Genomic DNA, 15,771 nt, shown 5'->3' with positions numbered 1-15,771 from the left:
GACGTGGGGCTTGAGCCCATGAACCATGAGATCATGAGCTCAGTTGAAGTTGGAAGCTTAACTGACTGAGCTACCCAGGCGCCCCACCAGTGATTTTTTTTTTAATTTGGTTAATGTTTATTTATCTTTGAGAGAGAAAGAGAGAGAGTGGGGAGGGGCAGAAAGAGAGGGAGACATAGAATCTGAAGCAGGTTCCAGGCTCTCAGCTGTCAACACAGAGCCTGAAGCAGGACTTAAACCCACAAACCTGAGATGAAGTCTGATCTGACCTAAGATGAAGTCAGATGCTTAACTAACTGAGCCACCCAGGTACTCAGTTAGTTCTGCTTTTTATTACTTCTGTTTTCTCCAGGGAGTAGGAGGGAAGAAGTGGGAGAAAGGGCAGGAGGTTGTTTTAAAAGAGAAATGTAAAAGTGTTGTCTAGAGAATGAAGTGAGTGGACTCCATAAATATATTGTGTTTAGATAGCACAAAGGGCCTACCTTTGGGTAGGATGGATGAATTTAGAACAAAACTAGTCATCATCGTTGATGTTATTCTTCATTCACATTCCCTCACCAAGAGCACAATAGGTAAATAGTTTTATTTAACTTAGGTTGAAGTTGTGCTAAGAGAGAGAAGAGTCATGTTTGTAGGTAAGGACGTATTAATCTTATATAATGTAAAATGGCTGAAGAGAATAGTTAGACCCAAAGATTTGGAGACAATCAAAAGATATATGAATTTTAGGACTACTAAATGACTTGCTGGTTTTACTAAATGACACCTTTCCCCTGTCTCTATGGGTCTGGTCTATAATACTCAAAATTTATATACATGTTCTATTTACTGATGATGATGATGATGATGATGATTTATGTTTTGATGCTCAGCCTTATAATTTCCTGACATTTTTCATGAATTAAGACTGATGTGAGTTTTAATAACCAATATGAACTTTGAAGTAAGCAAATAATAATTATTTATTTCTTAACTATAGAAAACAAACTGACGGTTACTAGAGGGAAGAAGGGGAGTTGGGTGAAATAAGTGAGACTGAGTATACTTTATGATGAGCCCTGAGTAATGTGTAGAATTGTTAAATCTCTCTATTGTACACCTAAAACTAATATAACACAGTATGCGAATTATACTGGAATTAATTTTTAAGTTAAAAAAAGCATTATTTAAGTGGGAAAAAAAGAGAATTGTTTATATAATTGCTTACCTAGTGTGTAGAAAGTTAAGTCACATGTATAAAACCTGTGCCAGGATTCATACACTATCATCACATTAGTCAAATTTATATACAACTTTTGCTTTTGAGATTATTTCAATGTATGTATTATTCATAGTTGAAGTAGCTTTTTGTACATACATCAAGATATCAAAGAAAAGACCTAAGATCAAACACATTTTTATCACACTCTTTGGATAATTGATCTTTTTATAAAAGCAATTACAATTTACTGTTTTACTTGTAATGTAGTTAAAATTGTCTCTTCCAGGGCAAACATACACTGGTGTACTTTGGTTTCCTCTTAATTAGTGAAACCTTTGGTTGGATGATTAATATCTGATAATACGCCAAGTGAAAATGGCAAGCCACAGCAAGAGATTAGTCATTGGACCTGTAATATATATAAAGGAATAATGGGAATGAAGAAAGTTTCATATAGCTGTCATGATCTCTTGTAGACTTACCTCACTATATCTCTAGCTGTATCTTAATTCACTTCTTATTTTCATGTAATAAATCGAGTGTATTTTTTGAGATACCTGTAATTAACTCAACTGATATTTTGAAAAGAATTATTAAATAATTAACATTTTTAAAAGATAATATGATGTCACATTCATGGACTTACAATTGTTTTAAAGAATTGTAGATACTTCATGTGGTGCAATAGTTAAATATTTAGAGAAATAATCACATCAACTAAAAGATTCTAAATTAAGAGTAATCGAATAACTCTAGATTAAAAACATGCTAGTTCCAAAAATAAATTTGTCATCTTAAAGGCTCAAATAATGGCTGTGAGTTTTTACATCTGTTATTTAACCTTAGTGAAAGCCAATGTCCCCTCATCAATAAGTGAGGATAAGCCTTTGTTCTCTGTGCTTACAAATTGATCATAGGCTTATGAGCTCACATTTGCCAATAAGAATACCACAAAGCTTCATGTTTCAATGGCTTTCAGTCAAGATGCCAGTCAACAATCAAACTTTTATTTTAGAAATTATTAATAATCATATTTGTTGTAGGGTGTCAGGAAATATTTTACATGCAGACAAATGGCTATGTACTTAGAAATGTTAATTTAATTCTTTTTCAAAATAAATGTAAGAATTATTTTTCCATTCTTCACTAATTTTTTTCATCTATAGGTCTTTAATTTGTCAGAAAATGATTTTTTTATGAGATTCTTATGAGGATTATTTCTAAAGTCCTAAAATCAACTTGGTCTAATTTCCAAATATTGAATTGGTTTTGTGCTAATTCATTGTTTTAAATAACCATGTTGATTTTGATTTGCCAACTCACTATTTATTAACCTTACAATCATAGACAAGTTTTTATTTGCTCTTCACATATGTTAGTAATCTTTAAAATGGATACATTAGTATTTAATCTACAAGATGCCCAGCATAGCATATATGCTAGTAGCTAGTGTGATTATTATTCACCTATTTTCATTTCCCTTTTTTTATTGTTTTAGAATGTCAAAGATAGTTTCTGAATGAGGTACAACCAATTTGTATTACAGGATGTTTATATGAGACACAAAAATTTGACAATGATTTTAATAATCCTAATGAAAACAGAAACAACAGTAACAACAAAAAGTAAAAGTGATGAAAGAAGACTTCAATATGCAACAACTTTGCAAGTGAAGCAGCAAATATTAGAAAATCTATCAGTCATTTTTACAGAAGTCACAGAAGTTAAAGCCATGAGACACCTCAGGAAGAGTACCTATTTTAGTTCTTTAATTTTACATAAGAATCTAATACCCAAATGTTAGTAATTAATAAAACTGAAGTCTCTGACTTCTCAAGTGTTTTACCTAAGTTTCAATAGTTTTAGTTTTGTAAAATTTAAATGTAATTTTATGAAGTTTAGAACTCATAATAAATTATCTGTTTTCACAACACCTTTTAGGTTAGAGAATTAATTGAGAATGCCTGGAGTATTGACAGTCTAAAACTTATTAACACCACCTACAGGACCAAGTGCAATTTAAACAAGCACTGGACTCCCATTCCTTCTTCCAAACACACAAGTCCCACACACCCAACACTGTCACTTACTCAGAACAGATTTAAGACTAGGAAATGAAAGCCGAGGAGACAGAAAAACCTCAACATTTTATTCTTAGTTGTATAGAACTTATCTTGTTGCGTTGACACTTTCCCTTCATTTCTCCCTAATAACTAACCAATCTACTGTATTTAACATAAGATCATAAGATCAGTGTCCAGACCCATTATGCACTTCCCTTCTTGCCAATTTCTGACTACCTTTCTCTCTCCAACTCTTTCAAATAATAATTCACTTTTCTAGTCAATGGTTTTTGAAGTGTGTGTGTGTGTGTGTGTGTGTGTGTCTTCTCAGGGGGTTAAAAACCTTCCTAACTTGCTTGCAAATTTGCTCAGCCCACTATAACATCCAGTGTGATCTTTATGAAGTATTTCAGGAGAAATCACTCTTAGACCTTACTATCTGTTAACAATATACATTTAGGATTGTTTTCTATTAAAATATTCTTTTACCTACAATAGGTTGGTGTGAAATGTCATAATAAACATAACATAAACTCATAGTAATGTATTGGAAGTTACATAGTGTTTCAGAAATCATTTAAGAGGGGCACCCGGGTGGCTCACTCAGTTAATCGTCCGACTTTGGCTCAGATCATGATCTCACAGTTCGTGGGTTCCAGCTCCACATAGAGCTCTGTGCTGACAGCTCAGAGTCTGGATCCTGTTTCAGATTCTGTGTTTCCCTCTCTCTCTGACTCTCCCCTGCTCACGCTGTCTGTCTCTCTCTCTCAGAAATTAAAGAAAAAAATTTTAAAAAAGAAGAAATCATTTAAGAAATTCAGTTATAATAGATTAATAGCCTTTCAAAGTTTATAAATTCAGTGAGGATGAAAAAAGGAAAGTAAAACCATATAATCTCTAAAGAGATATTATAGCCTTAATGCAACAACCACTGCCACATGGTGTAGCTTCTGTGCTATGTGTTTAATAGTAGAGTCAAAGGGAGTCAAATTAGAAACCTTGCTATGCTTATTTTTATATTAAGATTATCTATTGGGAAAAAGACAGCTTTTATCCTTAAGAATCAATGTATATGAATTTAAAGTCATGAGTCACATATCTTTGAAAATGAGTAAACTTGATTTTTACCGTAAGTTAGTGTGTATGTTTTCAAACCACCATCACCAAGGGAAAAAAAGTAAAATTAGACAACTCTTTCTTTTTTATCTGTACAGCCTTTCAAATGCTTAACTATTTACAATGAAACATAGAATTATGTGTTAAATCCTAACACTTCCATCAACAGTGAATACTTTTCTATTTATTTGCCATTATGCCTTTACTATTTATTAGGTCTTCATAATTTTGAATGTATTTAAGAAGATTTGATTGTACATTCACTAAATCAGTAAATTACTGCATATATCTCAAAAAAGCTGAAGAATAGGATCCCTTTTATGGTATTAAAATTAGTGATTTACCTTCTTCATATAATTTCAGTATTTTTCCTTTACTGCTCACTCTCATCATTTATCCAGTTAACAAACATTAAATTTGAGAGTCTACATTGGATTATTATGAAACATACTATTTTAACATGAAGTAATGAGGAGTTTCAAAAAATCTCTTTAACAATTGGTGAATAATGGAAGAAAAGGCAGAACATTTTCAAGAAGCATTTTTCACTTTGAGAACATATTTTATAGACTGAGAATTCGAGGACAATGTTTATTTATTAAAATAATGAACTCCTGCAATTTCTAGGAGACTATTCTAAAAATCACATTGTTGATCAACCTAGCCCAAGAAGGGGGAAAGGGCCATATATACTGAGCTATGAGTGGATTAATAAAAAATAATAGAGATACAAATCATATATGTCATTCTTTTTTAGGCTACTTTGTTTTTTAAAAAGTATTTTCAAATTGTGCAAATACAACATAATTTAAGGGAAGACAGTTGAACCCCAATCAATGCTATAATCCTTCATACTTACAGTTGAGTATTTTGATAACTACAATATTCCCAGAGTAATCAAAATGGATGAGTATAATTAATTTGCACAAGCCATTCCAGGCTTCTATAAAATGAAGATAGCAGGAATTTTTCACTCAAATTTATAGAAAAAGAATACTTTATGTCTTCATTATATTCTGCTAGAGCACACAAGTCCCTCTAATTTGGAAAATTCATGCTTAGTTTTACACGCCATTTTTGGCATTACATAATGAGGCAGCAGTGTGGACACCAGGCACCCCTAACCACTTCTATTTCTCTTCTCACTATGCATGAATAGGTTTTATTAACAGTAGAAAATACAATATGTAGGAAATATTATAAAGAAATAAAAAGACTATTTAATGGGTTATAAATGCATTGTCTATTTTTTCCCTACACTGGCAACTTGTATGCAGCCTCAATAGAAATAATGTGCAGTGCATATAATCTGAAAACTGTGGTATTTAAAATTGGATGGTATGGATTTATTTTTAAGGCCCTCCTATCACTGCTCAACAAACAAAAATAAACCTTGTCTGGATAATGAGAGAAAAGTAGGTACAAGTTATAAAAGTAGTAATTCCTTAAGCTTTTATTTTTCTTCTCTTCTTCTTCATTTTTTAAGCCTTGCATCTAAATGCTGTGTTATGTTGACAGATCTGGGAAATTTTAGTGGCCGGACAAGAAGTGCAGTCTCTGTGAGGGAAGGCCAGGGGGTTGTTCTGATGTGCTCTCCTCCGCCTCATTCACCAGGTACAGTAGGATCCCATTCTATATTGCTGCTGCTCTTTTTTACTATATGTTCATTCTTTTAGACAGTGTATTGACTAGGAAACATTCCAGATGGAAATGTGCATGTTTTTTTCTTTTCTTTTCTTTTCTTTTCTTTTGTGTTGTATCAGAGTACCAGCTAAGTAATTAAAGATCATATACTCTAAATATCACTTGACAGAAGACGGCTGTCCTATGATAAGATTGTTTTATTCCCATTCTAATTGAGGATTGTTGTGGCTATGTCTGCCTGCACTGGGGTTCTGAGGAGCGACTGAGTATATACTCTCAAGTTTGTGGAGGGAAGAGAGATATAGATAACACAAGTCTCCAAGGAATTTCTGGATGCTGAAATCAGGGTCTCACAGGACCCTGAAGATTTAGCTATTGTCAAGATAAGGTTGCTTTTAGTTTTTATGGAAGTGTAAACATTAAGGCATTGAGACAGTCATAAACTTTTTGGGGAGTTACATGCTAAAGGTCTCTGACATCTATCAATGGGCCACAGACTGGGAATTTAATTTAAACCACATTTTTCTTGCCTTGTTTCCCTCATCATTAATAATTGATTAAATAAATAAAAATGTGATATTTGATTGAGACCAGTAAGAGCAATACCAGATGGTTGCTATTGTGTATATATATATATATACACAATATATATATATATCATAAGAAATATTAGACTGGGGGTACCTGGCTGACTCAGTTGATGGAGCATGCAATTCTTGATATTTTTGGAGTTGTGAGTTCAAGTCCCATGTTGGGTGCAGAGATTATTTAAATCTTTTTTTAAAAATTAAAAAAAAATATCAGGTTTACTGTATAATTTAATATGGTAGGAGAGGTTATATTATGCTAGGTACTCATTTTGGGGTGATATGTCAAATGATTCACTCAAATATCAGCACCACAGAGTTTTAGGGGATGGCTCAAATAGCAGAAGTAACTCAGCATCCAGGCCAATGCCTAACACTTACCAGTTGAGTAGTTGTCTCCTGATCAGCCAAATCCTATCTATCTTTAGCTTCTTTGTGAAACATTCCTTTTAAATTCTTGCTCCAGTTGAAACTTTCATATCCCCTGGAGACATGGATTCTCCTGCAGCCCTTTAAAGTTATAGCTGTTTATTCTCCCAAATTGTATTCAAAGATTGGAGAAGATACCCTCCCTTCTCCTCTTACCCATTCTCCCTTCCTACTCCTTTCAAATCTTCAGTTTCGAATTTCAAGCCACCAGACACTTTATTGCTGCAGTCAGTTACACCCTCCCAGCTCATTATCTTCATTTCCTGAAGAATTTACCTCCTGGGTCATTGTCAATTTCTTCAGTACTACTCCAATCTTAGTATTTGATAATTTCAAAAGAAATCTTACAACATTCTGTCCTCTTCATTTCTTTTATTTCTCCAGGGGAATGCTCTTGTTTTGTAATCAACCTCAGCCATTTGATCTGTTATTACCAACAGCTACAATCTCTCAGTTACCACACTTCTATTCTTTGAATAGCATCTACTCTTACTATTACCTGCTCATTCCTTCCAGTACCCTGATTCCAGGAATCTATTAACCTCTTTGAAATCTACAAGTCATTGATCCTAGTTCTTTTTCATCCAACTTCCCTTCCTTTGATTTTCACTTTTCTCCTTATCATTTTTTTGCATATTGCCTCAGTTTTCTCATCTCTCTTATGCTTCATCACACTGATTTGACATTTGGCAAAACCTTAATCTTGATGTAGACCCAACGACTACAAAGGTAAAGAGACAGAGAGTTATGCAGACTGATCTGAGTTTAAAAATCAAATGATGAATATCAAGTACACTTTAACACTGACCAGAAATTTAAAGAAAAAAAAAAAAAAACACTTCACTTCTCTTACTGCAATTCTATCAAAATTTTGGTGTCTCTTCCATCCTTCAGTTTTTGTGTGATCCCCACTTTCAGTTGATAACCTTACAACCTACTTTACTGTGAAAAGGAAAGCAATTATGGGATAACTTCCACAGCCTTCACCACAAAATCAAACACTCATTAGCATCTGTACTGATACATTCTAATTTCCCTTTATTTAGTAGAGATGCATTGTTGTGCTTCTTCCATCAATCCCTTAACTTTTGCACTGTAGTTCATCCTTTTTCTGTCTACTTTAAGAAATTACTTAGTGAACTCCTGGCTATATCTTTCCCAAATCTCTTCCACCTGCACCCTTTTTCACTTCAAAGAAAGGCAATTCCATCTCTCACTATCCATCAAGACTTAGTCACTTCAAAACTTTCTCCAAAATCTGACCATTTCTCACACCCTCTACTGTAGGGTGATGATGAACCACCATCATCTCCTACTAGGATTATTTGCAGTACCATTTTAACTAATCTCCCTTGTCTTTTATTTTATCTTTTTTTTAAAAATCTGTTCTTAGCATAATAGCCAAAGTAATTCTTTAAAACTAAGTTATATCATGTCGTTCTCATGACTCTGCATGACACTCTCGAGAAACTCCTCATCTACTAAGAACTAAATTGAATTAATCCAAAATTCATATGTTGTGTGACGGTATTCTGAGATGGAGCCTTTGGGAGATGATTAGTTTTGGATAAGGTCATGAGGATAGGGCCTTCAGGATAGGATTAGTGTCCTTATAAGTAGAGACACTAGAGAACTTGCTATTTTGTTGGGAGCCAGTCTGAGCCCACTAGTCGAGAAAGCTCCTGGTGAGGTTAAAGCAAGTTTGCACGGTCTCTTGCCAATCAGACAACGACCGATATCCACCCCCACTCAATTATTTCTGCTTGAGCACCGACCCTCAAGGTACCTTGTTGATTGGTATCGGGAGTGACCTGTCCCCTTATTCTGGTTCTGGTATGATGATTGCACCTTGTGAAGGAACTTATTGTGGGAACTTCTTCTTTCGATTATGGGAACAGACATCATGTCTCCGGCAGGTCCTGTTTCCCTCCAAACTTCCCTTGAGCTATGAACAGGCTAATGACTCTTACTCATAAAATACTGAACTTTACATGTACAATTCTGTTTCTACCATTGCAGCTCAACATGTAAATCAGCTAACCAAAAATGTCTCTCATGCCCTCGCTATTCAAGAAATCATAGACAAAAAACTAGACACAAAGGTAAATACACTTGGAGAGGCTAGTCTATGTATTGGATATGAGTTAAACTCTTTAAAGGTATGTTTGGTTCTCCAGTGCCATAAAGAATATAACTGGAAAATCAAGTCGTGCCCAAAGACAAAGAGCCTAACTTAGAGAGAAGGAACATATAAGAGCAGAACATAAGTTACTACATATATCTTTGTTAACTGGTGATATATAGTAGTCCCTTCTCTAAGGCCTACATTCCACAAACACCTTCCCTTACACTGGCAGCTGTAATGAAGATGGATAAGAGTATCTACAAACCTATGATTTAATCTTAGTGTTATTAAAATGTGAGCATCCTGTTATTTTCTTAGTTACTCAACCTCACTATAATTGGGGCAGTTCTGCAAGAATACTTCTGTAAAACCTGTTTCTGTTCATTTTCCAAAAACATCTTATCACAGAGAACAATCCATTGTAAAAATTCCATTTTCTGATGCCATGTTAATGGTTGACCTATAAATAAAGACACCAAAACCGACAAGGCAGAGATGCCTGCCTGGTGATCAGAAAGATTCTCAGGCTTTCTGACTCCCTCCCTCACCTTCCATCCTTCAGGGACCCCTGGACCCAGCCAGAGCTGGACTCCAGCATACTGGCACCCGAACAATGTACCTGAAGATAATCCCTTTAAACCAAGTCATTTTCACTGTTTTCGGGATGGTTAGGATTCTACCTTTGGGTGTTGCAGACCCTCCTGCATAAGATAAGTAGGGTTAGTTGGTGGATAAGCAAAGAACTGTTTTTGAGAAGTTATGGGCCATAAAGTGTCTAAGGAAAGGAGACTCTTTATAGATGTAATATGGAGCATGCTTACAAAGAAAGGGGTAAAGGCATCTCCTCAACAAATTGCTCAATTTCTATGTTTTGTTCAAAAACTGTGCCCCTGGGTACCCGAGGAAGGAACTGTCAGCATAGATATCTGGAGTAAACTTGGGGATGAAATTAGACAATGCTATATTTCACAAGAACTTAAAAAAATCCAGGCCAAGATTTTTCCTCTATTGACCATCATAAAGGGGGCATTAGACCCCTCAAAAGATACTTCTGGAGTCTTCAAGCCCACCGCCCCCCCCCCCAAATCATAATAAGGTGGACTCAGGGACTGTCCCCAACTCCATCACTACAAAGGTTTCAAATTTAACATCAAACAAGTGGGCTTTCCCCATTCAGACTACAGGGACTTTCCCTCCATCTGAGCAGCTTCCTCCCATGCAACCTTCAAAAGGAGTAGGGCTAAGAGCCACCGTTAAAGAGATGGAAAAAGAGGGAGATACAGATTTTGTTCGCTGCTTCCCCATTGCTCTTGGGGAAGAATTTGATGAAGACCTTTCTTGGGAACCTCTTCCCTATATGATTGTTAAGGAACTAAAAACTGCCTGTACCAAATATGAGGCACTTGAGCCCTATACACTCACATTGCTAGAGGCCCTAGTATCCCGCTGGATGACACCTTATGACTGGATTCAAGTTGCAAAATCATGCCTGTCAGGAGACTAATATCTGCTATGGAAAGTGGACTATGATGACCTAGCTAGAAAAAGAGTAGCAATAAATAAAAGGATAAATAGGAGAGACATTACCCTCGATAAACTCCTAGGTGAGGGTGATTTTGACACTGCTCAAACTCAAATGTATCTTGACAGGGTCACCTTATAGCAGGTGACTGATTGTGCCTATAACGCATGGAGAACTTTGCCAATTACAACAGGCAGGGCCGCTACCTTGGGCAAAAACCAACAACGATCAAATGAAAGCTATGAGGATTTTGTATCTAGACTCATACAAGCTGTTAGAAGAGGGATAACTAATGATGAGGCAGCGGACATTCTCTAAACAACTAGCATTTGAAAATGCCTCTTCTACCAGCCTGTCTTTATTATGACCCATAAGAAAAACTGGCATGTTAACTGTTAACTGATTATGTCAAACAATGGGATGTAAATTCTGCCTTTATCCAGGGCGTGGTTATCATAGCAGCTCTAAAGGGAGAAACCTCAATATGTCAGGTCCTTAGGGCAGTCAGGAGGTACTAAAAGCGAAAACCTTCCTCAAGGTTTAATTGCTATTCTTGTGGGCAAGTAGGACATTTCAGTAGGGACTGCCCTACAAAAAAGGCAATTACCTTTCTGCCAACTACAACTGTTCCTCAGGTGATAAATAATAACAACACGCCCAGGACTATATGCCCTAGGTGTCAAAAGGGCTTTCACTGGGCCAAAGATTGTAAATCTAAATTTCACAAAAATGGCCAACCACTGGGAACCAATTTCCAAAAATCTCAGGACCAGGGAAACGGATTGAGGGTCCAGCCCCAGGCCCCGACACTAATTGGGGCAACATCCCTCAGCCCTCTCAGTCTGTTCGCCAATTTCAATCAGTCTCTGAGCTCTATAGGGCAACACCAGGCAGCGCAGGACTGGACCTCCGTTCCACCACCAGCACAATACTAACGCCTGATTCGCCTCCTATAACTATTCCCACCAGTGTAAAGAGGCCCCTGCCTCCTGGGGTAGCTGGACTAATATTGGAACAGAACTCCGTCTCCCTTCAGGGGATCACTTTAATCCCTGAGGTAGTTGAAGCTGATTATCAGGGAGAGATCAAGTTGCTGGTCTCTCCTCCTTCTTCCACCAAGCAAAATTTTAAGGATCAAAGAATTGCCCAGTTACTATTATTGCCTTATTATCACATAGGAAAGGATGCTGCTAATGCCCCCAAAGAAGAAGGAGGCTTTGGCTCTAGCGATATGGCCTTTTGAATATAGGAGATTAAAGCCCCTAGGCCCACTAAAGTATTGCAGATTCAGGGAATTCCTACTCAAGGACTTCTAGACACTGGAGCAGATATCTCCTGCATTGCAGGCAAAGATTGGCGCTCAGCTTGGCCAACTCAGAATGCTCCTGCTACTCTTGTGGGTATAGGACAGGCTTCTATGTGGCAACAAGCTCTCAAATTCTAAAATGGTCAGATGAGGAGCACAATTCAGGAACTTTTTGTCCTTATGTTATTCCTTCCATCCCTTTTTCTTTATGGGGACGAGACATTTTATCCCAAATGGGAATGTTACTTTACACCCCAGATGACAAGGTCGCTAGTCAGATGTTACAAATGCAGCTTCCTCCCAACAAAAGGTTGGACCAGACACAACAGGGCATAATAATTCCCTTAAATATAAAACCCAAATTGGACAAAAAAGAGATTGGCTATCCAAATTTATAGTAGGGGCCATTGTTCCTTTTGCTGCTGACCCAATAATCTGGAAGTCAGATGCTCCTGTTTGGGTAGAACAATAGCCCTTAACTTCTGAAAAAATAGCAGCAGCAATACAACTTATAGAGCAGCAGTTTAAGGAAGGACATATCAAGTCTACTATTTCAAGTAGTCCATGGAATACTCCCAGTTTTGTTATTACGAAAAAATCAGGTAAATGGAGATTATTGCAAGATCTGAGGGCAATAAATGCTACTATGGAAAGTACAGTACAGCCAAGGGTCCCATCCCTTGTGGCAGTGCCAAAAGGTTTTCAAGTAATTGCAATAGATTTACAAAGTTGTTTCTTCAACATCTCTCCTTTATCAGGAGGATTGCCAGAGGTTTGCTTTTAGTCTGCCTTCTGAAAATTAAGCAGCCTTATCAAAGGTATCAGTGGAAGGTCCTGCCACAAGGAATGAAAAATAGCCCTACACTTTGCCAAAAGTTTGTAAATCTGTCCCTAGAACTGGTCAGAGAGGCTTATAAATGGCCTCTACCTTATTCATTATATGGATGACATACTTCTGGCTCACCCTGATCAACTATACTGCAAGAGATCCTAATGAAAACTGTAGCTTCCCCGTGGCAATTTGGTCTAACAATAGCTCCAGATAAGATTCAAGTGGAATTGCCCTTACTGCCCTTTAATTACTTGGGCAGAATACTTAGCACTCAAACAGTGACCCATCAACCTTTACAACTAAGAAAGGACCATTTAGTCACCCGTATATATTTTCAAAAACTTTTAGGGGAAATTAATTGGATTCGGCCCTATCTAAAACTTATTACTTCAGATCTAAGGCCTCTTTTTAACATCCTTCAGGAGATCCCAATCCAAAATCTCCACGGAGTCTCACCAAGGAAGATGAACAGGCCTTGCATAAAGTCGAAGAGGCCATAAATAATAAAGCTTTATCCAAGGTGGATTATCAAAACCCTTGGTACTTAATTCTTTTGCCCACCAAACACTCCCCTACAGGATGTCTTTGGCAGAATGAGCCCTTAGAAAGGATTCATCTCCCAACACTCTTTCTCTCTCCTTCATGTAAGAATATACTACAAAGGCAGGGGTGCCTGGGTGGCTCAGTCAGTTAGGCGTCCATCTTCAGCTCAGGTCATTATCTCACGGTTCATGGGTTCGAGCCCCGCATCAGGCTCTGTGCTGACAGCTAGCTCAGAGCCTGGAGCCTGCTTCGGATTCAGTGTCTCCCTCTCTCTCTGACCCTCCCCTGCTCATGCCGCCTCTCTCTCTCTCTCTCTCTCTCTGTCTGTCTTTCTCAGAAATATATAAAACATTTAAAAAAATAATATACTACAAAGGCAGTATATGCAAGTCAGAAAGAGAGCTCTCACCAGAAACCAACTACGCTGACACACTGAACTCAGATGTCCAGCCTTCAGTCCTATGGGAAAATAAATTTCCGTTGTTTAAGCTACTCAGTCTATGGTATTCTGTTATGACACCCTAAGCAAAACATTAAACCATCCCATTCAAAATCAAAGTGAAATTCCTCATAATGGCTTGGAGACCCCTCACCATGTAGTGAGTAAACTTTTCTTACCATTTACCTTTTTCTCATAATGATGCTGTGAATGAACATAATTATAGAATATATAAATAAAATGTGATTCTCATCATTAATAGAGAAGAATAAAGCGTGATATTTTGTATTTTTGCCAATATAACAAACTGAAAGGTAAAGAATTAGAGTTAGCAATGGAGAGGATAATCATACTGAGAAATCGTGATTGAATTCTAGTGCCTTGCTTGGTCAAGTAAAAGGAGAACTCTGAAAATGTCTTAGAAAAGTAAAATAAAAATTTCTTGCTGAAGAGGCAAGGTAAGTATAGAAAGAATAAGCCAGGGCTATTTGGTGAAAAGGGCTTTATTTTGCATCCCTGCTCTGACAGCTGTCAACTATGACCTCAACAACTACCTTGGTTTTGGCAAATGAGATCATATATTGTGAAATGAGTACATAAACTAATACATACTAGAAATCTCAGATCAAAATTTCTGTCTCATCCAAATAGTCATGTAGATCATTATAGCATATATATTTAACTGACACTTAGTTCTAGTTTGTTCCTCAATCTTGTTTTATAATCTACTTTCAATCCATAATTAACTATTTTATCAGAATTTTATTTTTTATTGCAAGTTTTTATTTAAATTCCAGTTAGTTAACATGTAGGATGATATTAGTTTCAGGAGTAAAATTTAGTGATTCATCACTTACACATAACACCCAGTGCCTATCATGACCAGTGTCCTTCTTAATACCCATCACCCATTTAGTTCACCCCCCGACTCCCTCCAATAACCCTCAGTTTGTTCTCTGTAGTCTATTTCTTGATTGTCTCTCTATCTTTCTGTTTCATTTCTTAAATTCCACGTACAGGTGACATCATATGCTATTGATCTTCCTCTGATTGACTTATTTTACTTAGCATAATACAGTCTAGCTCCAAATGGCAAGATTTTGTTCTTTTTGATGGCTGAGTAATATTCCATTGTAAATATTACCACATCTTATCCATTCATTAGTCAATGGACATTTGGGCTTTTCCCATAATTTGGCTATTGTTGATAATACTGCTATAAGCATGTATAAGTATGCATTGAAGGGACGCATATGTCCCTTCGAGTCAGTATTTCTGTATTTTGGGGGTAAATACCGAGTAGTGCAATTACTGAATCATAGGGTCTTCCTATTTTTAACTTTTTGAGGAGCCTCCATACTGTTTACCAGAGTGGATGCCTCAGTTTACATTCCCACCAACAGTGTAAGAGAGTTCCCCTTTCTCCACATCCTGGCCAAAACCTGTTATTTTCTATGTTGTTAATTTTAGCCATTCTGACAGGTGTGAGGTGATATCTAATTGCGGCTTTTATTTGTATTTCCATGATGGTGATGAGTGATGTTGAGCATCTTTTCATGTGTCTTCTTTGGAATAATGTCTATTCAAGTCTTCTCTCCATTTTTAAACTAGGTTATTTGTTTTCTGGGTGTTGAATTTGATAAGTTCTTTATAGATTTTGAATACTGACACTTTATCATTTACATCATTTGAAAATATTTTTCCCATTCTGAAGGTTACCTTTTAGTTTCGTTGATTGTTTCCTTCACTGTGCAGAAACTTTGTATCTTAATGAAGTCCAGATAGTTCATTTTTGTTTTTATTTCTTTTGCCTCAGGAGATATATTAAGTAACAAGTTGCTACAACCCATGTCAAAGAGGTTACTGCCTGTTTCTCTAGAATTTTGATGGTTTCCTGTCTCATTTTAGGTCTTTCTTTCACCCTAAATGTGTATGTGTATGAATTTATTTCGAATTTATTTTTG

General features: G+C 36.5%; 1 protein-coding gene across 1 annotated transcript in view; it reads left to right on the top strand.

Annotated features, from left to right (window-relative positions):
- The first annotated feature begins 493 nt into the window (after positions 1 to 493).
- The window catches only part of CNTN5 (contactin 5), a 433,319-nt gene continuing 418,041 nt past the window's right edge, over positions 494 to 15,771 (top strand). The window contains exons 1-2 of the mRNA XM_077766718.1: positions 494 to 572; positions 5,899 to 5,994. Coding sequence (XP_077622844.1) covers positions 494 to 572; positions 5,899 to 5,994 — 175 coding nt within the window. The remainder of the gene's footprint in view (positions 573 to 5,898; positions 5,995 to 15,771) is intronic.

Source organism: Crocuta crocuta, unplaced genomic scaffold (assembly GCF_008692635.1).
Source record: "Crocuta crocuta isolate KB4526 unplaced genomic scaffold, BGI_CrCroc_1.0 scaffold105, whole genome shotgun sequence".
In the NCBI taxonomy this organism is placed as follows: Eukaryota; Metazoa; Chordata; class Mammalia; order Carnivora; family Hyaenidae; genus Crocuta; species Crocuta crocuta.
Note: the sequence above shows the minus strand (reverse complement) of the source record. Positions and strands in the feature narration are given on the sequence as shown.